Source organism: Cygnus olor, chromosome 1, assembly GCF_009769625.2.
Source record: "Cygnus olor isolate bCygOlo1 chromosome 1, bCygOlo1.pri.v2, whole genome shotgun sequence".
NCBI classification, from domain to species: Eukaryota; Metazoa; Chordata; class Aves; order Anseriformes; family Anatidae; genus Cygnus; species Cygnus olor.
In genome coordinates this window covers 23,234,462-23,259,990 of record NC_049169.1, presented here as the reverse complement: position 1 = coordinate 23,259,990, position 25,529 = coordinate 23,234,462, and the positions used below count along the sequence as shown (strand labels likewise).

General features: G+C 35.6%; 1 protein-coding gene across 4 annotated transcripts in view; it reads right to left on the bottom strand.

Annotated features, from left to right (window-relative positions):
• POT1 (protection of telomeres 1) overlaps positions 1–25,529 on the bottom strand; it is a 73,550-nt gene that overhangs the window by 31,773 nt on the left and 16,248 nt on the right. For all 4 annotated transcript variants that reach the window (XM_040549667.1, XM_040549648.1, XM_040549640.1 and 1 more), the window contains 4 exons: positions 22,078–22,188; positions 21,239–21,286; positions 19,939–20,053; positions 10,004–10,134 (listed from right to left, as the gene is read on the bottom strand). In XM_040549667.1, the coding sequence (XP_040405601.1) occupies positions 10,004–10,134; positions 19,939–20,053; positions 21,239–21,286; positions 22,078–22,188 (405 nt within the window). The remainder of the gene's footprint in view (positions 1–10,003; positions 10,135–19,938; positions 20,054–21,238; positions 21,287–22,077; positions 22,189–25,529) is intronic.

Sequence of the window (25,529 nt, the reverse complement as noted above, 5' to 3'; positions counted from 1 at the left end):
AAAAAAAAGCAAAGCTTTTTCTTTTTTAATATAGCATTTATGAGACAAACTAGTTTGTCTCTACCACTCAATTTTCAAATGTTTGAAAATCCTACTGATTTAAAAACGCAGAATGTAAAGCTAACAAAAGTTCTAAACACTGCCCATGATTTAGGCCTAAATTTTATAACACACTGAGATTTAAAAAGCATGCAAATAAAACAAACATTTGGAATCCATAAACAAAGAAGTTCAAGCTTGGTAACAGGAACTCTAATCTCTGCTGCTTTGACATAAAATTTGTCTAGAGGCATAAATGAATTAAGAATCATCTCAGGCCTGACCAATGGAGCACATCAATTCATAGCTTTTCCTTAATTGTAACTCTGTAAAGATTAGTCTTTTAACCTTTAGGTTTAAATATTGAAAGTACAAGAAAGGTCAGGAATCAGGACAAAAGTCAGGACTAATTCGAAAAGCACAGTTTCATAACCAGTTCCTTCCAAGAATGAATTACAGAAGATCTGGAAAAAAAAAGTTCCACTATAACACAAAGACATTATCTGGGGCAAATTCATAGATCTACTTTAGTTGCAGCCACTGGCATTATATTCCATAGCTTCTCAAAATAGGTAATATCCAGAGGGGAAGAAAGCTCTCTTTCATCAATTTTACTCATTCATCCGTTATCAAATGATACTTCAAGCATATTATTAAGTATCTCGTCTGACATGTGAAATGTTTCTCAAAGTGTTTTTATTTCCAATTTACCTACTTCATTAATTTATTTAATTTCATCATTAATTCATTTCAATCATCATAAAAATATCTTGACTTTTTTTCTTAGAAAAAAATCTGTCCTGGACCGCTAGCCGATACATTTATGAAGGTTCTAAACCTTCCAGGAAAACAGCTCAAGAAACTACTTTGTCTCCGTTGGCTTCCATAATACTTTACCATACACTATTTTCCCCATCTTCCAAATATTTTAGCTCATGTTTTAAGCATTCCTGGGGCTGTTTGAACATACTGTACTTCTGACATCTCCTAGTACCTTCATTTAATGGCTTTGAAATCAGCCGTAATGTTAAGGAAGTTATAAAACAAGAAAGGAAATAAAATATTTAAGAAGGCAAATGTGAAGTGCCACGATGAGAAAATTACCGATGATTCAAAGCGAAACCAAATGTACTTAGGTATGGGTACATGGAAAAGACACTGAGTGGCCTCAAAGATAAAGAGCATTCAACAACATTACTTAGTGAACAACAGAAGAAACAAAAGAGTAAATGTCAAATGTGTTAGAAAGTACTTCAAAGCTAGGAAATTGTCAGACCCATAGAACAGTTGATTGTCAACAGAAATTCTCTGAACTTGTCCTTTAAAAATTAATCATTGTGATAGTGATGAGAAATCACTGGAGTGTAAATGAACAAAATTCATAGACAAATATTGATTCATTATGGCACTCCAAGTAAATTTCAGATCAAGTTAAGCAGTGATACTGTTAATGAGTTATATTTTCCACACACAATTTTCAAATGAGTTTAACTTAGGGAACAGAAATAATCTGAGACTTTTGTATAAAACGACAATTCCCCCCCAGTAGGTACTGTGCAATTTCTAGGTACTGTGTAGTTTCTAGAGGCCTTTAGGATTTATTTTTTCAAAGATGGGATGGGGCAGAAAGATATCACTTAAAAAGTTCCATGAGATTGATGGCAGCAGTAAATAAAGTTTGTTAAACAAAAGTGTCCTCTGAGACAGTAACAGAGCTGATAGGATGTATTTGACAGGGATGTTTATAACCTGTCTCCTCTCAACTGCACAATCACACTTTATGTGAGATACTAGTGAAAGAGAAAGTGAGCAAGGTCTCCTATGCACAATATACCTGCAAGAATTACAGTTGCTGTGGTGAGCAACTTAGTGCCCTCAGTTAAACACATGTATATATGCATACGCTATTGTGTCACGCAAACAGGAGTCTGCTGACATATAAGGAAGATAACTTACACAAATAAGCACTGACAAAAAACATGACACCTTCTCAGAGTCACAAACCTTCAGCAGCAAAAGCTTTATGAAGGTCTACACAGAACTACAGATGGCTGTACTGAAAAGACCATGGATACTGTCCAAGTACACTCCAGTCACAGAAACAGAAATTTTGGTTGGAAAGGACTTCAGGGACCAACAAGTCCCACCTTTTTCCCAGGTCAGGGCCGTTGTCAGCACTGTGTTGAGTCAGGCTTTGGCTAGTTGAGTCTTGAAAAATTTCAGGCATGGAGATTCCACAGCCTCCCTTGGACACCTGTCCTCCCTAGCCTCCCTAGATCACTCTCTTAGACAGCAACCATCCTTCAAAACACTCCCTTTGCCACCCTAGGACTTGACAACTCAAGATCTGTAAAGTTTCCCAGCATGGATTATGATATATTTTGACTGTATTGAATGTTTACAAAGATCTGTAGGAATTTGGGAAAAAAGCACCTGTACATGGATTACATTTCAAGTGAAACTCCAAACAAACAAAAAAAAAGAGACGGGACCTTGGGATATGTGCACAAGGAGAACCACAAAATCCCAATTAGTTCTTAATAAATGATGGCTATGAAAAAGGATTTCTTTCTAGAGATAGATAAAAATTTTACCTTATGCCAGGTACTGAAGGTGCCAAGTCCCAAATGGATGACACACTTCAATTCCCCCCATCCACTCATCACTTTACATAAAGTTTGAGATCACTGCACTTAAACTCGAAAAATGGTTAAGAACAGCTGGAGCAGAGACTTGATGAAAAAGCAAACAAGAAAAAGATATAGCCTCCATTGTGTCACAACAAAAAAAAGTTACTTCACTTATATATTTAGCCTATTTATGAAATTATAGAATAACTCAGGTTGGAAAAGACCTTTAAGATCATCTAATGCAACCTTTAACCTAGTACTGAAGTCTACCACTAAACCATACTACTAAGTTTCAAATTTACACCTTTCTTGAAGACCTCCAGGGATGGTGACTCAACCACTTCCCTGGGCAGCCTACTCCAGTGCTGCATAACCCTTTCAGTAAAGAAGTTTCTTCAAATTCCCAACCTAGACCTCCCCTGATGCAACTTGAGGCCACTTCCCCTCATCTTACCACCTGGTGCTTGGGAGAAAAGCCCAATACCCACCTTGCTGTAGCCTCCTTTAAGCCAATTGTAGAGTGTAATAAAGTCTCCCTTGAGAATCCTTTTCTCTAGTCTAACCAACCCCAGCTACTCATAAAACTTGTTCCCTAGACCCTTCACCAGCTTTGTTGCCCTTCTTTGGATGTTTCCCTCCACGTTAATAAAGGATGGAGATTCTTTAGGGCTCCTTTTCTTGTTTATTTATTTATAAAAATCTATTTACTTCTTTCTATTTTTAGCTGCACAAGTAGCCAACACAGAATGGAATGGCATCTAAGAGCCATTGGCCCAAGATTAACACAGGTTCCAGACCTGTTTGAATTCAACTACAGGGTTCACCCAATGAGTACTGCTTCCCACGTGACCAGTGATGGGTTATAAACAAAGGTTGCTTTTTCCTGTTAAATGTTATTATCTTATCTGTAGTTCTAAATCCCAAAAGATTTTTCTTAAAGTCTTTTAGGGTATGAATAGCCTCAACAATTTAATTCCGAAATTGGCTTTCTATTAAATGTGAGTTACTCCCTCGTACTATGGACTTAAGACAAAAATCAACGTCTTGGATCTATGATAATCTGTCAATCTCAAAGACTGTAACCACAGAGTACAAGACATCATATGTCCAGCACCACCTACAAGGATATTGATAACTAATCCCATCAATTTGTTCCTGTTCTAAAACTGCTGAAATTCTTGAGCTTTATTAGGAATTGCAAAGGGCAAGAAGAGTCTAAAAATTTAGCATATGACCTTTGGACATGTTTCTCACTAGCCCACTTCAGACTTGGGAACATCAGAATGACTTCAGTCCTACAATTTTTAAAACTAATCTGTAAATTTAAGCTTAAAATTAACCTGGAAGCATGAAATATTTGCCTTCCATTCTGAGACTCATGCAGTGCATAACAATGGGATGGGATGGAGTAGGAAAAACATGACCACACCCATGGAAGACATACTTCCAAGCTCCAACAAAGTTCCAGATTGAGCATTTGAATGATATATAAATCCCACACTGGAACATGCAAATAGGAATGTACTACAAAACCAAAAAAATAACAATTCCTTGAAATTGTTACTAATTTAATAACTTACTACTCAAGAACATGCTAGACAACTGAACCTGCATCTTAACATCAAATCAGATCCAGAGATTAATTTCTTCGTAAAAATTTTCAAGTTGTCACTGATTCTGTTTATATGAAAAACGTGTCCTGTCAGAGAGGCACACAAATGAATTTTGAGTATTTCCTTATATTTTGTAATGGTTTTCTCACATTAAGCGTAGTCATCACAGTCTAAACAAGTTCGGATAATATGGTGTGTTGATTACATTTTCTCATATTTTAATAACGTAATTCTAGTACACATGTACCTCCAGTTGTATTGAGACAGAGGTAGCAATAGAACAGAATCAATTTGAAGTAACTCAATAAATAACCTGTATGCTCATTTAAATTAAACCAGCTTGAACATGTTTAAACGTAATAACAAGAAAATGAGTTACAAAAACTGAAGGCACCGTCCGATGAGAAGTGAGGCAAGTCATATGGAAGCAAAATAAATTTTAATGAAGATATGAAAAATACACAGATATTAGGATCATAGAATTGTAATCCTAATATCCTAATTATATAAATATAATTATCCTCTACTATTCCTGAGAACTGATGTGCTCAAAATATGATTAACAGAAATTTCTGCAGTAATGTAACACAAATTAAAGAAAACAATTAACAATAATTTGTACGTTTCATTTACCAGTTCACATGTACATGTTATAATAATTTTTGTGAACAAAAACTGTATACACAAAGAATAAATATTTAAACTAGCCGAAATATTTTCTGTTTTGATAATTAAAAAAAATCAGGCATTGTGATACTGCTTTAGAAATATTCCTCACAGAAAGTGACACAGCATATTTGAGAAAACTCTGCTAAAGTAATAAATTAATGTATTTTGGAAAATTTCCTACATACTTAAGATATGATTAAGTAACTTGAAAAAAAATTAGAAAACATGCAAAATTCTAAGACATCTAATTGTTGAAGAACTCTATCACTATCTACAGTCAATACTTCTTGACATTATTTACTATAGGACAAATAATTGGTTTTTAATTTAACCTTCAACAAAACTTCAAAGTGAATTGAATGCTTTACATAATTTTTGAAAGGAAGCCAAAAGCAAGAATAATACTGGTATTTCCAAGAAAATGTTCATTTTCCAGTGTTAAAAAAGAAATTCACAATCACTTACTAAAAACGTAAATTATTGCCACTCTTCAGAGCAAGAATTTGATAACTGGATGTCACTGTCTCAAGCAATATGTTCTTTAACACATACTTTTTAACAAAAAGTCTCATATCTAACTTTGTCGAAATTTCTGTATTTGAACAGTATTTCCTCAGAAGGCATTAAGAGTCTGGCAGAAAAATTCTCCCTAAGTTTAACATTCACTATGTTCTATACCTAAGCTTCAGATTTTCCTCTGTCATAATACTTATCAACCTGGCAGCTATGGCCAGAGCCATCTAGGAACAAGGAGTGAGCATGTAACTGTGCCCCTCTGTCAGTGCTTTCCATATTGTACCAGATAGCAAGAGAAAGAACTAACTTTAACGGGGCAAACTAAATTAAACTAAAGGAAGGAATGCTTTGAGACATGGAAACCTCTAGCTAAGCACAGAGGTGAGACTGCTCCTGGAAATAATGGCAGACTGGTTTAAAAAAAAGGGCAAGTAACAGAGACAGGACAGAACCAGTAGGGATAATAATAAAAATAAAATAAAAAATGTGATCAATCCTTCTGTATTTATAAAGCCAAGCCTTAGATGCTTGATATTCAGATTCCCAAGTATAACTCTACTGTGGACAGGCAGACAGCTTAGAAACTCTCTAGCAAAACATACATCTTACTCTTGTAAACTCACTGGCCAACACAGAGGGAATAAACACCTATAGATGATGGCTATAAAGTACTCTTTCTCAAAGGAGCAATATGCTTATATTGTAAATCTAAACAGTCTAGAACAGCTGAATATGCATTTGATCACAAGGATTTTTTTTTCTTGCAGTTTTTCTTCATCTAACTGCAAAGTTAGACCGTTAAAATTATAAACCATAAGCATTTCGAAGTCCTGGAATGACACAGTTACCATTGTCTGTGCAAACACAATTCAGCTCATGGTGCACTTATTATGATACCACATTCCATTACCCTATTTTTCTACAGGACATTTTCCTATGCAGTGCATGACTTGATAAGTGCGGTGGTGATGAATTAGTGCTGTGTAATGAAGAAGCTGCCATCCTTAAAACTCCTGCTTCATTTGTTGCAGCAACTGGAGCCTAGGTACAAAACAAGCCAAGGCATGAAAGTAAAAGAAGATAACAGTAGCAATACTATGACAAAAAGTAGAGAATTAAGACTTTGATCTTTGTAATTGCATTGTTACAGTGATTGCATTACGCTAAGGAAGGCACATAAGGAAAGTCTATAATGAAAGGTCACTTATTTGGTGTTCATCTTCCAAGCATTCAACTTGAATCACACAGACTCTGAGTAGTAGAAGCACTGTGCACTGATTGCTGAATTAGATGTCAATGAATACAGTGTTTTGAAAACGTGAGGTGCTCAACAACAGTCTGTATTCTGGAAAAAGTGTCAGCAGAACACATCCCAGACAGCAACTCCGTGGGACAACTGAGGCAGAGTAAACTGAACAAGATGAACACCTAAACAAGAATATGCTTCATTTCAATCTCACTTTTGTCCAATCCACAAACATTAAATTAGAAGTAAAGTATCAATTCACTTCACTAGGAGTGTGGAAATAAATTCTTATTTGAGAATCACTCAGAGGTAATAAGCAATACTAGAGAAAAGTCAAAGAGGAAATGAACAATTCTATCATCATGGCAGGGTTTGTCTAATACAGAGAAGGCAGAACACAAGCCAAAACTCCAAGTCAAGTGAGGAGAGGAACTAGACGATTAGTTCACAGGCCTCATTTTTATAGTAGAGGGCAAAACAAATCCCCAGACTGTCATCTCTGCAGAGCACTGACTGTGGTTGAAGGCCCAAATATAGTACTGTAATTCAATAAGTATTACAATTCACGAGACATCATCGTAAGAGGTCACAAAAATGCATTTCAAGAAATATTAACAGAAATGTAATTAAAACTGGAAAATCAATCCTGTTACCAAGACACTTTAAATTTTTCATTGTATGGAACAAATACTGAGCAAATAAAATGAGACTCTACCCACAGTAATCCCAACAGAATATTCTCCTTTAAGTTATTATTAGCTCTGAACCATAGGACCTTGCCAACACCTGCATTACTATGAAAAGAAGTTATATATTAGCAGCTGAGAGCTTAGCAGGGAACAGTCATTTTTAAAATGTGTTTGCTATCCATATCAACTGCTTCAGAGTCTCTCAAAGCATATCTGGGACACAGAAATGTGAATACACACTGTAAGGACTATATATATATATTATATATATATATATACACACACACACACACACATATATATATATATATATATATCTGTTCTTACTGTTAAGCACAGTTCTGACAGACTATGGCCTCTGGTACCCTCGACTGCTTTTCATTCAGCAAACTAAGAGGGTGATAAGGCTTGAAGACAAATGAAGAGAGTGAATGAGGAATTGCAGACATTGTACTTAGAGCTCTAATTAGAGTTCATTTTTTTAAATTGAAAACGGTGTTACACAGCAATCACACATCCAGTTACACTAACTCCTTCCACTTCACTCTCAACACCAGGCACCAAGTTTCTGCGGCAGCTCAGCAGCTTTTTACCTGCTCAGATCAGGTAACAGAACTTGCAAAGTAACTGTTAGTCTGGTGTAGTCAACCCCCTCCAGAAAAAGACACCTATTTAAATTAAATGACTGCTGATTAAGATCATTTTAAGTTAGAAAGTAGTCAGACAATCTGTCAGCTTATGCATCTGAGGGGATATGGATTGTAGGCAGCTGGAAGTGTTAGGGCTGGCATTCACTTAAACATCTCAGCTACAATGGAAAAGAAATGCAGGGGGAACATTAACTGACCTTGGAACATATCTTTAAATATTAAAACAGTCTTGAAAAATGATGAAGTACAAGTTGAGAAGCATTTTAGAATGATCCTCAAAAATTTGTTCCGAAATCAGGTAAACAGCGAGGCTCTCTCTTACATCTGCTTTATCAATAGCTTGTACTAGGAAGTTTACACGAAAGATAAATAGTGGAGCTGAGACACTATTAGCCGTCCATAACAGAGATGCATTCATAACTTCCCTGAAGGTGGAAGTTTTTAACCTGTAGTCCCCACATCTCAAAAATAATCCATTATTAACCTACCACACGTGCAACTTTTCAATTCTTTTAAGCACCCTCCCTTCTACTTTCTCCTTTTTTCCATATATATATATATATTTTTTTTTTTGACTTCAGAAGCAAGAAAGACGTTTCTACCTCCCACTGAGTTTCAGAAACCAGTACGTCTTTCTAACGTTTATCCTATGGGATTCAGAAAGAATTTGAAATTAACTGTAACACTTTTCTGTCTGAAGTCAAATCAACGAACTTCCAAGACTGGCAACACACCTCAAGTACTGGATAAGCAACACAAGGTTCAAAATCTAAATATAGCTTAATTCCACTCTTATTATATACAAACATGACTTTAGGGAAGGTTAATACTAACCCAGAAGGGCTTAGCTAGTTTCTCTCTCAATTGTAAGTATTTATGATATACATTAATAACAAAGTCTCAAAATTGAAGACTGTTTGAAACTTAGCAAGCTCTTTCTAATAATGTCAGTGGCACAAATCTCCATCACCGGATAAACCTTGCCACTTTTTAAGTTTATTCTACAGCACATCAAAACTCACATACGGGTACTATTGATCTTTATCCCTTTCATCATTATTTTGTACAGTCCTAAATTGCCTCTAGAGTGTTTGAATATGTTTTTTCTTTTTTTTTTTTTTTTTTTAAAAGATCTTTTTCAGGACATTTTCTCCTTTCTGATTTATTTTAAGTACAACAAAAAAGATAATTATGTATTGTTATCTTGCACTTTAGTATGTAACATGATAAAATAATTTCTTTGCTATTACTCGTCACCTCTTTAGTAAGTATGGTCCAGCATTACAAGGCTAGCAGTCAGTGTCTCTGTACTGCAGTTCCTCTTTATAGACACAAGAAAAACATCCATCAGAAGCAATATCAGGGCTATTGACACAGTTTTCTTCAGGGACATTGATACAGATATACACCAGGTAAAGCACATAAACATCAAAGAAGCAGCTGGAACTGGGACACTACATCCCACTTACTTATATTACACTTAACTTCCACAGCTGGTCTAAAAACTGTTCCATGAGAGAAGCTCTGAAGTAATCTCTCAAATAATTCCATAATTTGAAGAGAAGTGAATTGTACATGTTTATGTCAGTTCAATTCTATTCATCTCCAAGTATTGCCACTTAATTTTTGCCAACTAGCTAAACAAATATTCAAACAAAACGAATATTATTTTGGAGTTGACATAACCACCTCTAGCACTTTTTTTTTTTTTTTAAAAAAAAGAGGGATACCAGATTAGTGCTTCTTTGTTGTTGCTGTTGTTCTAAAATTTGACAGTGGATTTCCAGTTTTGGTCCCTACCATAACCACAACTCAATTTTTACCATTTGACTGTTTCATCCAGTATCTCCATATGTGAAGTTCAGTATATGAAGAATTAAAATATCCCTGGAGCCCCGTAACTACAAAAAAACAAGCACATTAGAAACAACAAAAAAAAAATAGTACCTACCTTTATTCTATGAAATCGAACAATATCTCCGATTTTGTAAATTTTTGGTAGAGAATCCAGATTTCCATTAAAAAGAGTACATGTTAACTTCGCATTTGATTGGTCCACAAGCGTTACCACTGAGCAATAATCTGTAAAATATAGAAGTGTTTGAATGAGTAACAGACATGATGGAAGTTATTAGTACACTGATGTTAAAGTTGGGATGAGCAACCATATGGCCAAATTTTTTCTGCTATGATCTGTATAACTCTTCCGAAGTCAATATAGTTAAAGCCGTGTAACAACTGAAGTGTGGCCCATTTGGAAAAAAAAATTAGCCCAAATATCTGAAAATGAAATGGGTGATTAAGGACAGGTTTTTGAGCCAGGAAAACAGAAAGCTTCTTCTCTGTCTTCAACAAACATGCTATTTTTTTCAGATTTCAATTACAAAACAAGGTATGACAAAACATGTCAGAGCAAAACTGCCCAGAATAGGTCAGAATTTGCAGGTGACATAAAACAAAACTCCATTTCAGGTTACAGAAGCATGTGTGTTTCGATATTTCACAAATCGAAAATGAAGTGAGAGTGAATTGATTTTTCATGGTACAGTAGCTGGTTAATCTTCCTGAGAACTTTTCAAACAACCAATATCAACTCAGGTGTACGTTCAGAACCTGAAACATCTATAAATCTGGTCCTAGTTAATCAAGACAACAAGGTGTTTTTCTTTTGGATACTTAGTATACTAGCATTTACTGAAACTTACAGTTCAGGGCTAAAACACTACTTGTAAAGCAGATAAATAGAGCAATGACATCATAGCCTACTATTTTTAACTTGATATCAACTATTTACTATACATTTAGGTACACATAATTTTGGCTTGAAGAAAGTTAGCACAGATACTCAAGTAAAAATCACAATTTTTAGGCATTAAATTAACACTACTCAGTCATTACAAAAACTTCTACAGTTTGAACTCTAAATTTTGAAACGAAAGGGGAGTGGAGACAAGGAAGGGAAAAGGAGATGTGTCTGGAGTGAAGCTGAGCCTGGGAAAGGTGGAGGAAAGATGTTTTCCATAAATGTTTAAACATCTTCTTTCTTCTTCAACACCTGAATTGGTAATTAAATGTTTGTTAATTGGTAATGAATTAAATTCCCCAAGTGAAGTTTGTTTTGCCCACAACTCTAAAACAGAAAAAAAAAAAAAAAAGCAAACAAACAACTCCCCATAGCTATAATTCTACGAGGCAGTTAGCAATTATGGCACCAGAGTTTGCTTGCTCAGGAACTGAACAAAGATGTTGTAACACTAAAACAAAGTTGACAAAATCTCCATTGTTCATATTGTACAGGCACAGAAACGTAAATAAGTGTTACTAGACAGCTTTGGAAAAGAGAATACTATCAGTCTACTAAAACTGACAATTGTATTATCTAAAGCGTAGCAAGGCACAATTGCCATATGTAAACTCGCAGTGAAAGATTCCCCAAACCTGATGATGACGGATGTGTTAGACTAGATTAGAATACATGCTTGTATGTACACTGACTATGCCTTCAAAAGAAATATACTGCTGTTTCCAGCAAACATATCGTTAAATCTTACTATCATTTAAACTTAAAAGTTTAAATTCTGTAATGATTTGAATGGCAGAAGTGTTCAAAAAAAAAAAAAGAAATGCAGTGAAAGATTACTAAGAAAATACAAAATAATTTTCCTACAGAAATAAACACTGTGTAGTATTTCCAAAAAATTGATGTTTCTTCCTCTGAAATATTTTTACACACTTGATAAATTCTAATCTGTTGCACTTCAAAGATGCTAAGCATCATTCTTTTTCACACTACCACAAAAGACACAAGGTCAATTTCATGTATCACCTAATCTGACATGCTGTGCTAGGATAAGCAGATATGAATAAAGTATAGTCAACAGCTGACATGAAACTGCAAGCACGTACTACTGCAATACAAAGAGGGATTGTTTTGTTTCTCTGGGTAATAGCTGTTCAGATACACAGTGATAGGGGCAAAATAAAGAAGAAAAACATATTCACAGATTTACAACTCTGCGAAAACACGGGATAACACATTACGGTGCATTGATATAATCCAATGTAGAAATTTGAAGTAACCTAAAACCACATTGAAATTGTTGTTGCTCTTTGCTGCTGTGATTATATAACCTAGTCAGCTTCATACATGTGCAGCTGCCAATTTAAGGGGGAAAAAGTCACACTTGTATTTTCTGTGCAATTAGCATACTCAAAAGACCAATATTCTTCCCACCCAAAGTATTACAAAGTATTATACTTTACGCCTTCTACATAATACAGGCTCTCTACTTCTGTGATTACAAAATTCCATTCTTAACTATGACCTCAAAACATCACTTCTACAATAAACCTTATTAAAATAAAGGTCTTCAAAAACAAAGCATAAGATGGATTTTCTTTTAAGGAAATCCTCATCCAGCAAGTCCTTTTTGAAGGTGAAAAAATAAAGTCACCTGTCTTTCCTTTTCCAGCAGAAATGTGAAAATTACTTTCTGCTTTCCAAAGCAGAATTATAGTTCAGTGATTGAATTCACTTTTCTGCACAAATGGTAAGTCAAACTCGAAACAGAACTGCTGAATTTAAATCATGTCCCAGTGTCAGAAGAAACAATATAAGAAATGTCATTCTTTAAACTTTTTTTTTCCCCCTACAATATACCTTCTAACGAAGAAAAATCCCTCAGTTACCAAACTACAAAAAAAAACATTAATGGAAGTTTACATACTGGGGCCAATTTTCTTTTATTAGACAAATGTACTCCACTGATAACTTCTCTTAAGAGGGAAATTATCCATCAGTATCTTTTATTTGTAATAATTTGGTTTAAAAACATGACACTCAAGGGAGGCGAAAAGCAAAGCCCTCCTCCAGCCGCTCAGGCCCAGGACCATCCCGTCCAAATGATGGGGCCCAGCCCGGTGCCCAGGGACCCAGGGTCACTGCCCAGGCTGGGGGATACAGCGACTACTTTCCTCTTTGTGGGTCTGGCTGATAGCAAAGCTGAGCACCTATCCCAGAGACACACAGACAGACAAAGAGACCCCTTCCTTCCCTCCAGCTGGTAAAGACAGAAGTTCACTAGAGAAGGCTCACACACAGCACTCTCCTGGTTAACAACCCCCCCCCCCCCCCATTTGTGGACCCTTTTTATACCAGCCCTTTTCTACTAATCCCCCACCTCTTTATTCCTCCTGCTCCCCTTTTCCCCTGTACCCCTCATGGCTTTGCAGAGCTCTGCAGTTTCTGCACCCTCCCAGTCCAGGGCTCCTTGGTTCACAATCTTATCAGCTGCAAGGTTCACCCTTCCTGGATGTGACACCTGTAGCTTGTAAGCCCACCAATTACTGTGACTGGGAGGTTTGTTTCCTGTGATTTTGTCCCAGCTTAGAAATCCTCAACCAGAATATGGTATAATATAAATAAATAAATATTCCCGTATTCTCACATGCTTTCATAAATTAATGTGACTGACCAGACTTCACTGCCTCCTTTCCTTATTATCCCCTGTTGCTTTGCAAAAAGGCCCTAGACAAGATACCCTTAAAGAAGCAGACGCTCTCCTTCTACATACCCTTACAGACACAATAGATGTAAAGTTCAGCACATTTATCTACTATAAAGGAAAGTTTTTACACTTTAAAATGCTTTATCTTGCTTGATAAAACACCTCCCTATTTGGAGATATTTAAAAGCCATCCGGAGATGGTCCTGGGCAAGCAGATTCAGGTGGTCCTGCTTGAGCAGAAGTGTTGGACAAGATAAACTCCAGAGGTCCCTTTCCACCCCTGCCATTCCAGGATTCTTGAAGAACTCTCTTAACCATGAAAGGAAATATTGAACAATTCAGTTAATTTCTTCAGTATGATTAAGTGCTAACTGGCTTGGAGTTTCATGATAAAAACAAAAAATTCTAGTACTTCTGACTAAAGTCCTTAATGAAAAAAAGCCACATATACCTAAGATCAGATACACTAACTTTACATAGGATTAAGCATAAATGCTTTCTCTCTGTAATTATAAGAATCATTGAAGAGCCAAAATCTCAACTGTTATGACAACTCAGGGTCGCTCTTCAGATTCTAATTTTGTTTTTATAAAATGCCTTAGTATTTGCACTCTTCTTTGGACTGCTACATTAGTCATGAGAATGCTCAGAAAGTCAGCACCTCTGGACAGAGTATACATATCAGAAGAAAAATGAAGCTTCACTTACAGTTTTTTCAGTCATCATAAGAAAACCAGAATTGCTGCAAAAGCTTTGCAGATTAATAGCTACTTACATGATAGGAAAGCATTCAGTACTTATTGATTAAATACTCTTATTTTGGTTTTATTTAGGACTTCAGCAGTTCACAACAAATATGCTTGTAGAAACAATTTTTAACGTAGAAAGCACTGACTAAATTACAAATCCCATCTTGGGCAATTGCATATGCATTCATTATCTTTTAAGTTAAAAAAAGAAGCCGCTATCCTGGATCAATAACTTCCTCCCACAAAGAGATAAAAAAAAGTTGTTGGCAAGGAAGGACTTCAGAGATTGCCTTCTGCTTCTTACACTGCAATACTTAAAGATTTTAGTAGTAAACTACTCTCTTCAAAACTACACCAATCATTAATACTGTTTTCAAGTATTACTGAGGCCAATCAACACACAAAAGTCTTTTTATTAAAACTAAGAAGCTGAACCAGCTAATTTACCAAATATGTTCAACAAAACACAGGGAGGAAAATAAGGCATTCAAATGTACACACACCTGGGTTCGTGTAGATACACATGTACGTATGATGTATACGTACAGATATTACAGAAGTCCAAACAAACTCTAAATAATCAAACTGAAGATGTTTTATTGCAGCTTGTTATTTCTAACATGGCAATGCACTTAAGAGGTACTCACAAACATATAGCAACTATGAGATACATCTGGCTAAACAGATGCTTTAATGAGAGCATTTGCAAACTGTAGATCAAAGTAACTATCTTGAGATTTCTTTCTATTAACTATTTTTTCAACTGTTTAGTTTTTGATTTCATTTTTAACACTTCATTTTATTTAAAAAACTTTACTTTTAATTTTATATAAGAAATAGTGATTATTAAAAAAAGAAATGCATACAAAACAATGTGAACAGAAAGGAAGACTATTACTCTCAATTTGGACTCCAGAAGTGAAATTAATTTATTTATCTTTACAACAGTTTCCATTCTGTTCTGAAAAAAATTATACACATCCTGAAAAAAATTGATTTGGAAAAAAAACAACACAATACTTTAGAGTAAATAACAAAATTATTGCAGATTTAACTCTGAATCTCCTTCCCCACAAACTGACCATCAGATACCACAACAGTCTCTGATTCATTCGCAATAACGGCAATCAATATCACAAACATTTAATTACAGTCATATAAAATGACAAGACTGAATTTGCTACCACTTGCTTTCCGTGGGAACAAAAAGCAAAGTTTCAGCTTTAGGCTTTAATACATGTAAGAAAAAATATCTCATATCTAGGGGAATATCTATGTAGTGAATAAATATAATATATGAATAAAGCAGAATGGCTCCACTACCCATACTTCCAGCCAGGACCAGCTTAAAGCTATGTAATTCCATTAACACTGTGTCAGAAATAGAAGGTATTAGTGCAGGACTGTGCCAGATCTAATGCAACTAGAGAATTTTCTGACAAGAGCCATTTCATGCCCTGGCAACTCAGAGTAATCATCAAGCATTCTGCACCCTCTCAAGTAGGCACAACCCCAGACTGTGTTAAAAAAAAAAAAAACAACCTGAAATATTTAACTGAGTAGTGAATATTTTTACACTAAAACTGTTTTAAAGATTTTCATGATAAAGTAGCAAATGAATCACAACTGCAGCAAAAAATGACAGTAAGAAAAGCAGTTTACAAAACACTAGGGAAGAACCTTAAAGAGAGAAGTTCCTTAAAAACTTGCATCAATGCATGAAAAAATCCACCAGCACTCTAAGCTACCTGGCAATGCATGTAAAATATCAGCTATTACCACTCACTCAGAACCAAAGTCAAAGCTAAGCAGAAGCCCTGAGTTGTTTCTCTTGTTCACGGCACACTGGTAGCTACCACTATTAGACTTACTCCACTCAGTGGTAGTTGCGACTATTGGTGAGACTGTGTGCAATGCCATTCCCCTCTCCTGCTGGCTTTTACTGCCCAGTAGCATCCATTCCCAGATGGCATACAAGTTAAGTTTCTATGCTTTTATGAGGATGTGAAAGGATTCCAGAAAGATTATGAAAAATTCATAATTTTATATAGCAGACTCTCTATATATCAGCTATTTTTTCTCATGGTTGTTCTCTATCTTGCTTTCTGGAAGTTTAGCAACAGCAGAGTATGTTTTATCCCTTGAATCTAAATTATCACTAAATCATATTTAAAAACCCTGTATCAGCACTTCAAAAACACCCACACCTTCCAGGTGGTCTGATGGAACAATTCCTCAGAGGAATCTTTGTATTGTCAAACAAATCACTAAGCATAGTTAAAGGTTCACTGGAAAAGACAGTCATGTACTTTCCAGTGATAACTGAACTAAGTTTTCCTCTTGGCAAAGCAGGCAAGGTAATTGCTCTGTTCCATAAAGGAAGACTGACGGTCTTGTTTTAATTCTCCCAACTACCAGTACCTGATAGGATTATCTGTGATAGCATGGTGGAATGCTTCAACTGCTTTTTGTCTTGAACATGAAGCAACTCTTAAAAGGTAAATATAAACTCCACCGACCTCTTTGATGAAGATTTCTCATGGACTACTACAGGAACCAGCACCTCACGGGCAATCTGGAACACACTGCTCCTGGAGAAAGGACTTCCCCCAACAGCACACACACTTTTCCCCTTTTGGCTCACATATACTTGGAAAATCAGTTTGGGTTTTAATGCTACAAGTGTGTTCCTCCTGCCCCAATAATTTGTCTCAAATTGAAGTATACACATAAAACAAATTCAGTAACATGAGATCCTTTGTGTGGGAAGATAGCAGCCTGAATTTATTATTTGAAGTTATTTTATTTCATTTGCCTTAGAGAGCTATGCTTTCAAAGAACAGCATAATGTCTTACAAAGTCCCTTTAAAACAATCTTTCAGCTCTGTTTTTAAGTAAATCTACTGTGCTCATTTTACAGAGGTACTGCTTTACAATAATTTTGTCCAGCAACCACTAAGAGATATTACAAAAAAAAAAGCTGGCCTTTCAGTTGGTTTGCTGAGCTGAACAATTACTTAGATGTAGATATCAGAAAAGAAAAATTAGAAGGTTTATGAGAAGAGGGGAGGGAACCTGCCACAGATGGTACTGTAAATAAAACAAAATTATGAAAAAATCCAGGATGTACATAATACTGTTTCTCAAACAGTGCAAGCATGTAGCTCACAGCTCAAACAGCTGAATTTAATCAGACTGGGGGGCAAAGAGGAAAGTCTATTTTGTAAGGTTAGACTGCACCCATCTACCACTCAGCAAATGAGAACTACCTACATACAGGTCATAAATCTGAAAAAAATAACCACTGAATTAAAATGAACATTAAGATGTTTAAACGTAGTTTAGATTGAACAGAGATTCCTGTTTTCTAGATATATAATATAAAAAAATTATATAGATCTGCATTAATACTTCTTAATGTTGCGCAATCAACAACTGAGAGATTAGTCTCCAAATGCTTTCCTCCTTTCCTGCTACATGCCCCCCCCTCCCCCCAACAGGTTGAAATATAAAGTCATCAGACTTTCAACATGGTAGAATATTTTTTCTCATAGGCACTGCAAGGGATGATTTTAGAAGTGATAAAACAGCAAAACATGAAAACATTTGCTTCTTCCTATACAAATCAAAACTCAACTTTCATCTGAAAGATCTGCAATGTATTGCTTAGTATAATAACTTTAGTGTATCGAAAACTATGTATAATATGATAATCTTCATTTTTATTCAGTCTCAAGAGGAAAAAAATACATGCAGTATATTTGCTATAAAACAGATGGACCATTACTTGTTCAGTTCCCAACTTAATGACTATATCTATTTTTAAATGTTAATGTTTAAATTAGATTGCCCTATGTTCTTTGGATTTGTTTTTCTGTTTGTTTCACAGTTATTTTGGGAAATACTAGTTACCTTCTTAACATTTAGTAAGAATGCCAAGCAGAGCTGTTTTCTAGGAGTGAGTCTTGTCATCTGCTATAACAAGCAATGGGAATACATCTCAAAAAATAAATGTATCCGAAGCAAAGCATTGCTCCTCTTCAGACACCAGAGCATTGAGACAAATGCTACAAGTGTTATTGCTTCTCCTGACATGGTCAATGGAATGTAAAAATGCAGCTCCATTCCCAAATGCTATTCATTAGCTTGTGGACCCAGACAATCCAACATATTCTTGGAAAAAAAAAAAACTGTGTTACTCTGCATAACTTAATTATGACTGCTGACTGGTTCAGCGGCTGCCTTTAATACAGCCGACGCTCTGTGTAAGATAACCCAAAGTGCAGCACACACCTTTCTACATCTCCTATCCATTCTATGGGCAAGCATTAGGCCACACTTCAGCTCCAAGCACACTGAGCGCGCAAATTTCCTGTCAACAAGGTCAGTATATGTTTACTTAGAAGAATACTACATGCACCAAATGGAAGTAGTTAAACTAAGCCCACAATACAGACTATCAGTGTAGATAAATTGAACATACTGAAACCAGCATACATACACTGGCACAGGTCTCCCAGTTATTCCTCCCACTGATACACTGAAAAACAAACAAAGGCTGCAAGTTATTTAGCTTTCAAAAAGTGTGGCCATTAGTTGAACCTCAGCTGGACTTGGACCTTGCCTTTTAGGTGTGTGACCATGCTTGCATAGCCTTCTGTAATTCCACTCATGTTTCAAACGTCCTAACTGTAAGCAAACCTCTTTCTGGAAGCCACGTTACTGTTGGTATAGCATTGTACTCCCAAAAAGGGATTTAGTACCTCAGCTTGAGTGCTGCTGGCAGCTATTGAGCAAGGAAGGTCACACAGATCTCTTTGCAAAAGGTTTTGCAGACAAGCCACCAACTCTTGTTTCTGATTTTATGCTTACTTCTTAAATTTCTGTATTTAGGAGCCAAATTCAAGGCTATTGACATGATTCAAGAAACTACTGCATGCAAAATTAAGACATTGAAAATCAACAGTCATGATCATAAACAGCTCTTTTTTGTTCAATTAGAAATATTTAGAAGAAAAAGACTCTTTAAAGTGCACAGTAAAATTATAATAAGCAGAAAATACTTGGATCAATTCTTATTCAATTAACAAATTTATTGATTAATCAAATTCAACAAGAATATCACCTAGCTCTGTATTTACTGAACACCTAGCAAAATGTTACAATCTTTTAGCACAACTAGAACAATCGGTTAAGTGTTCACCTTGCAAAGAGGAATAATGATTCAGTTGTTGCACAGCCTCTACAAGTAACAAATATGGTGTCAACATATTTGTAGCATATCATAACTGTCAAAATCTAGAGGAAAAAATGTACAGTTACACAGCAATCCTTTGGCACAAAGACAGGTGCAAGGTTTTTGTATTTTCAGGTCCTTTTCACTGTTTTGTACTGTTACAATGAGCTTGATAAGTATCTTCTTCATTTGCTATCCACACCAGTCTGCCTAAAATGACTCAGATATCCCTTCCCTATTTGTTATTCCATTCCCTTGATGTCAGCTGAGAACCCTGGTTAAAGGATCACCAAAATCTGTTGTTCCAGTTCAATTTTAACAGAATTAACTATTTTATGAGAAAACAGTTCTGTTTGAAGGAAGAGACTTTAAATCTTTTAAATGTAGTACATACCTGTTCCTTTGCTTACATATGGAGGCTTGAAGAATTTCACAATACCATACAAGTTCACTATAGTTCCATCTTTAAGATGATTCAGAGGAGTATACACATATTTTGGTGCAACAGACTAGAAAGGCATGATAAAATTAAGGGACAGAAGAAAAAACATTATTCAAACATTCACCCAGAATTCTGTCTTCTAACACCATCCAGCCTTAAGTATGTTTTTAACTTGTCTTAATAAATAAAGGTTTTTTCTACCTTACTCACTTTAGACCTTCTAAATTTTATTTATTCATTCACAGGCAATGAAGCATACAAGACCTATATTTCCATTTCTTTTGTGATTGCATCTTTCTCACAGTAAACTAGCCAGTCAGTCAGTTCAAGCAAGCTCCAACATATGAAATAGGTGAATAGGTAAATGAAAGTCATTACAATAAAGAACTCTGGAAAGCAATTTTTTATTGATTTATCTTAACGCATCCATCCAAAGGACGTTTTAAAGCACGCACATAAATCTCTTTTTAATTTTTATCAGCAGTGTCTCTGCACAGAATCACTGATTTGGGGATCTCACCTCTCACAGCAATTGCATAAGTTTCTATTGTAACAGCCCATTTCTTGAAGGATTAAAGAAATTAAGGACTACTTTTTACTATTTAACTTTCCTCTCATCTTAAGATTAGAGAATACGATGATTAGCCCCATTTAAAAAACATAAGTTCTCCCAAACTGACTGAAAACTGTGTTTTTAATTCACTGTATTGTGGAAAAAAAATTCTCAGACAATTAAGACAAAACCAAGATGTGTTATCTTCAGCACTAAATCTTTAACCTTATGATAAAGGACAATTAAATTTCATATACCAAAATTTATGCCTTTAATATACTACTTCCTGAAGAATTTTAATTTAGATAGGCAAAGACTTGTTCCAAATAGTAATCAAAATAAATGTTAAAAACACAAAGTCTGATTTTAAAGCAAGAGAAGATCCACTTTTTTAAAAAAAAAAAAGGAGTAGCATACAAACTGTTTTGGAAAGGAAGGTACCTTTCTAACTCATATTTTCCTAAACCAACATGCAGCCTATTTTTAGATCTAGATGGAAACTATACCGCAGAAGTGCTACTTTTTCATATTTGATCTCTTTTTCCAGGCATAATATTTGCAAAATTAAAAGCTAAACAAATGACTGCTAGGACGGAAGTATGGATGTCAAATAAACAGGAAAGAAAAAGAATACTACACATTCTTATCTACATGCAGTTTGTCTTACGTGGGTTAAAAAAATCCCAAATATAAACTCACCACAGATGCAGTTTCTGAAGCAGTAGTTGTGCTTGGCTGAGCATAAATCTGAGGAGAAAAAACAGCAAACTCACTGATTACAGAAGTGAAGAGAGCACAAATATCGTAACAAGATTTGATATTGCTACAGCAAAGACTTAGAAAACAATACTAAAGCCACTTTTCCTATCGGAATCACCTCTGAAGCTAGCAAAATTTGATCCTACAAAAAAATCTGTTCTGATTACACTTAGTGAACACCTACTTTAAATAATACACACAGTTTCTCAAGTAGAAACCATTCTTGCACCCTTTACCTTGTGTGCACCATTGCACTGTATTATGGGCAAGAATGGTTTAAACAGCTCTAAGAAGGCCAAATTTCTGCACTCAGAAAGTAGAATTTTACCTCAGAGGCCAGAGATAATTTGGGTCTGGCACCACACTGGATCACTTCAGCATCATATTTTGACACAGTGTACTTCTCAGACATACTCTGTAATCTCAGTGTTATCTACTGCAAAACATTCTTCTCTACTGCAGGCTATTCTGCAGAGTATTATCAGTAGGGACAGAACTCCCATCAAGGCCTTTCAGAATCTTGGGCAGAAAGGAGAACACTCATTCCCACACATCAGCAAGATAACACAGATGTTTTTTTCAGCTACACCACTTTCACAAAATGGATGGAGTCAGGTATTATAAAACTGTGCACACATGAATGTGTCCTGTCTGGTTCCTGATGGACATGCTACAATAATCTGCAGTACTTCAAATTCTAACAAATATTTTCTCTATAGTAAAGCAAAACTCTAATGAAGGTGTTTATTAAAAAATAAAAAAAATGGGCACCCACGTACATAAATGGCTGATCCAGCTTCTTCCGACACCTCCAGGTGACAACCATGTCTACCATCTTCTCTTGCTGTAGGTGATTTTGCCAACTTAAATCCAGCAACTATACAGGTGTCCTAAGGAGACAGGGTGATTAACAGATGTGAAGTGCTGTACATACTCTTTTAAAAGAGGATGTGATGTCTTATCTCACTCTAAAATCTTAAGACTTACGGTAAGATTTAAACAAATTCCAAATGCTGCCTTTAAGTTTCTCTATTAAGTTCTTCTACCCATGAAATTCATATTTCTAACCAACCTCAGCTAGCTTTTTTTTTTTTTTTTTAATTCTGCTAAAATATTTGAATTGTTCATGCTACTATTACTGGCAAAAGCTAGAGGGGAAGAGTCACACTGACTAAAGCAAGAAAATGGTTACCCTTTAAATATACTGAAGTCTGACTCCTTGCATAAGATTAACTAAACTAAAAAAGTAGTCACATTTCTGACTAATACTGGTAAGACATTCCTTTCTTGGTTGTTGTTACTGCATTACAGCTACACTTTGAAGAGATTCTCCTTAAAAATATTTTCAAATTGGTTGAATTGACATCTTCCAATTTAATCCTTAAGGGTCAACTAAGTTAGTAAATCACTAGATTGCTGGTAGGAAAAGAGACACAAACTGCTCTGGTATCACTCTTGAGCTTCCAGCACAAGCAGCAGTTTCATTTGCTGCTGCTTGGGTATAAAATACCTTAGACACCACTAAGTGAAGAAGAACAGGGAGGATTTAAGCACCTGTAGCAGATCACCTTTAGTAGTAACTTCACCCCAAAAATAAAGGGAGAAGAAGGATGAAGGAAAACACATTTAGGAAGTAGACATGCTAAGAAAGGTGTTTGAGCAAGAAAAAATACAATGCTGGGAACTCTTACACAATGTAAAGCTCTTTTAAAGTCAGCTGCTTATGTACCAAAACAGGATGGAAGGGTTGTTCGTACATGATCCATTCCCATAAACCCTTTCATGCTCATGCAAACACACCTGAGAACAATCATATTAGACCTGAAGCCCTTTTCCTATTTGACCTTCTACCAAAAGCACTTTCAGCAGTTTTTAATGAATGACTTTTGTTTGTGTGTTTGATTATAACAAATAAAAGAGTTTTCTGATTAAAGCTGACAGTTTTTGTCGAATATTGCACTACGATATCTCTTTTTGCTATTTCAGCAGTCTGATAATGCCACTCTGAATGATTTAAGATCCAAAGCATTAAAATTTTCTGCAAGAAAAAGAAAGGCTGCTGGTTTAAGTGATACTAATATATTTAGTTATTAAAGGATTTGGAAAAAAAATGCAAGAAAAATAAGCTTGAACAGAGCATTTAATATACAGCAAAACTACATAGGGCATGGTGATTTTCTGGTAGTGTCATAAATGGGTACAGAATGTGTATTTTGACTAGAAGATAATATGCAAGTCACCTAACTGTAAGGTGTACTCAGAGCTTAGAATCATAGAATCATTAAGGTTGGAAGAGACCTCCAAGATCATCCGGTCCAACCATCACCCTACTACCAATGTCACTCACTAAACCATGTCCCTAAGCACCAGGTCCAACTAAATGGGTCAAAACAATTAGATGACTTAATATTCCCTGCACCCGAAACATGCCACCCTGCAAACATACATTAAAGTTGTTTCATTCTTTTCAGATACAGATAAAAACATAGAAACACAACCTTCAGCTCAGCTACTTTACAGAAAACACGTGCAGTACACATCTTTCCCCTCTCTACTGCTGATGCTATTCATGGTGTTCCTTCAACAGTGGAATCAACCTTCAAATAAAAAGCTATCCATTATTCCTGCTTCAGCATTTTATTAGATTACAGGCTGCACCAGATTCAGAAACTTAGCTGCTGAGTCAGGACTGGAGAGCTGACTTTACTTGTCTTGTACTTCTTTCTCAGAAGGAACTTTAGATTTACACAGACTCAAGTGTTTACACAGCTTGATAATAGAAACTTTTCTGTGAATAACAGAGATTATTGGTGATGGCAACTCTTACATAACATGCAATGCAAAACATGACATTCAATAAATACCTATGAAAGGTCTGTAATTTCAAAAGAAGTGGTAAGACGGCACTATCCTCAAAATCTAGTTTTAAGGATAAAAAGAACAGATGTATTCTCAGATTTGTCATTAATTCTTGGTCAAGTCTGACAGGCTGTGAATTGCAGTTTCTAAACATGAACAAAATTTACATAAGCCTTGCACAGTGTTTTGAAATTTAGGACTGTATGCAGTGTGAAGGTTCAGGTTATCGGGGAAGACCACTGACTTTAGTGCTGGCTTTCTAAGGGTTGCTGCCTGTGGGTTGTGGTTTCCTGTTCAGCTCTCTGGGACTGATCTAATTGTTACTCAAGGCTTTGCTCATGATTTGTATTTTAATCAGGACAATAAAAATCATTAGTTCTATATAGTTAAAATCATTCTGCAGATTGTATATTTAGCAAATTAATTCAAGAACTTCCCATCCTGGTATAAAGACTGACACTTCTTACTTCATACATATCTGAGGTTTGTAAAAGTAGGACTTTCTGTCTCAAACCAACTGAACTGATTTTGCTGATATTCAAGGCACATTTCTCTCTTCTGCATGGCATATGACAAACAGTAAAACAAGGCTTTGATTCACAGCACAATCTGATTTAGAATTGAACGCTCTCTGACCTGCACACATTACCCAAGCCCCTTGGTATTGTTTCCTCAAACTCACACAAGTCTGAAATTGGCCATGCATCAATTTCAAGGTCAAATTAATAGCACAATATCTGTACACGTTCCACTAAACGAATCTAGGTAATTTTTATTCCTTACTGTTAAATTCATTTGAAAGAATTCTATTTGTGAAATCTCTCATTCACGACCACTGTGTTCCTGAATTTTCCTTCATATAACCTATTCTGACTGCCAAGATACTAGCTGCAAACAGAGGAAGATGTCCTGTAGATTTATTTCTTTTTTGCTCTTCCACAGACTTTCTATTAAATAGATTACACAGTACAGATAACATGTACTTCCCAAGACCCACCGCCATGCTACCTGTCAGAACAAGCACCTTTTGCTGGAAAATATTTCTTAGACTCAGCAATTTCTTAAAAACAAAGCTTTATCCCATTCAGTTCATGACAAGATCAATTACCTGCTGATAGAAACCACATGGTAAATTATGTCAGAAAAAACCCTTGAAGTGCAAGGAATTGCATTGTTGATTAAAACTTCTGAAGAATTTTACAGATTCATTAAAAATACAATAAGCATTTTTGAATATTTTAACTCATATATTATGTGACTGAAAACAAGACAAGGTCAGAATGACAGAGAAAAAGAAGGATCGACAAATATGTATGCCAGCATCATTCATTTCCAAGGGAAGATTTCACATATATTTCACAACTACTTACTA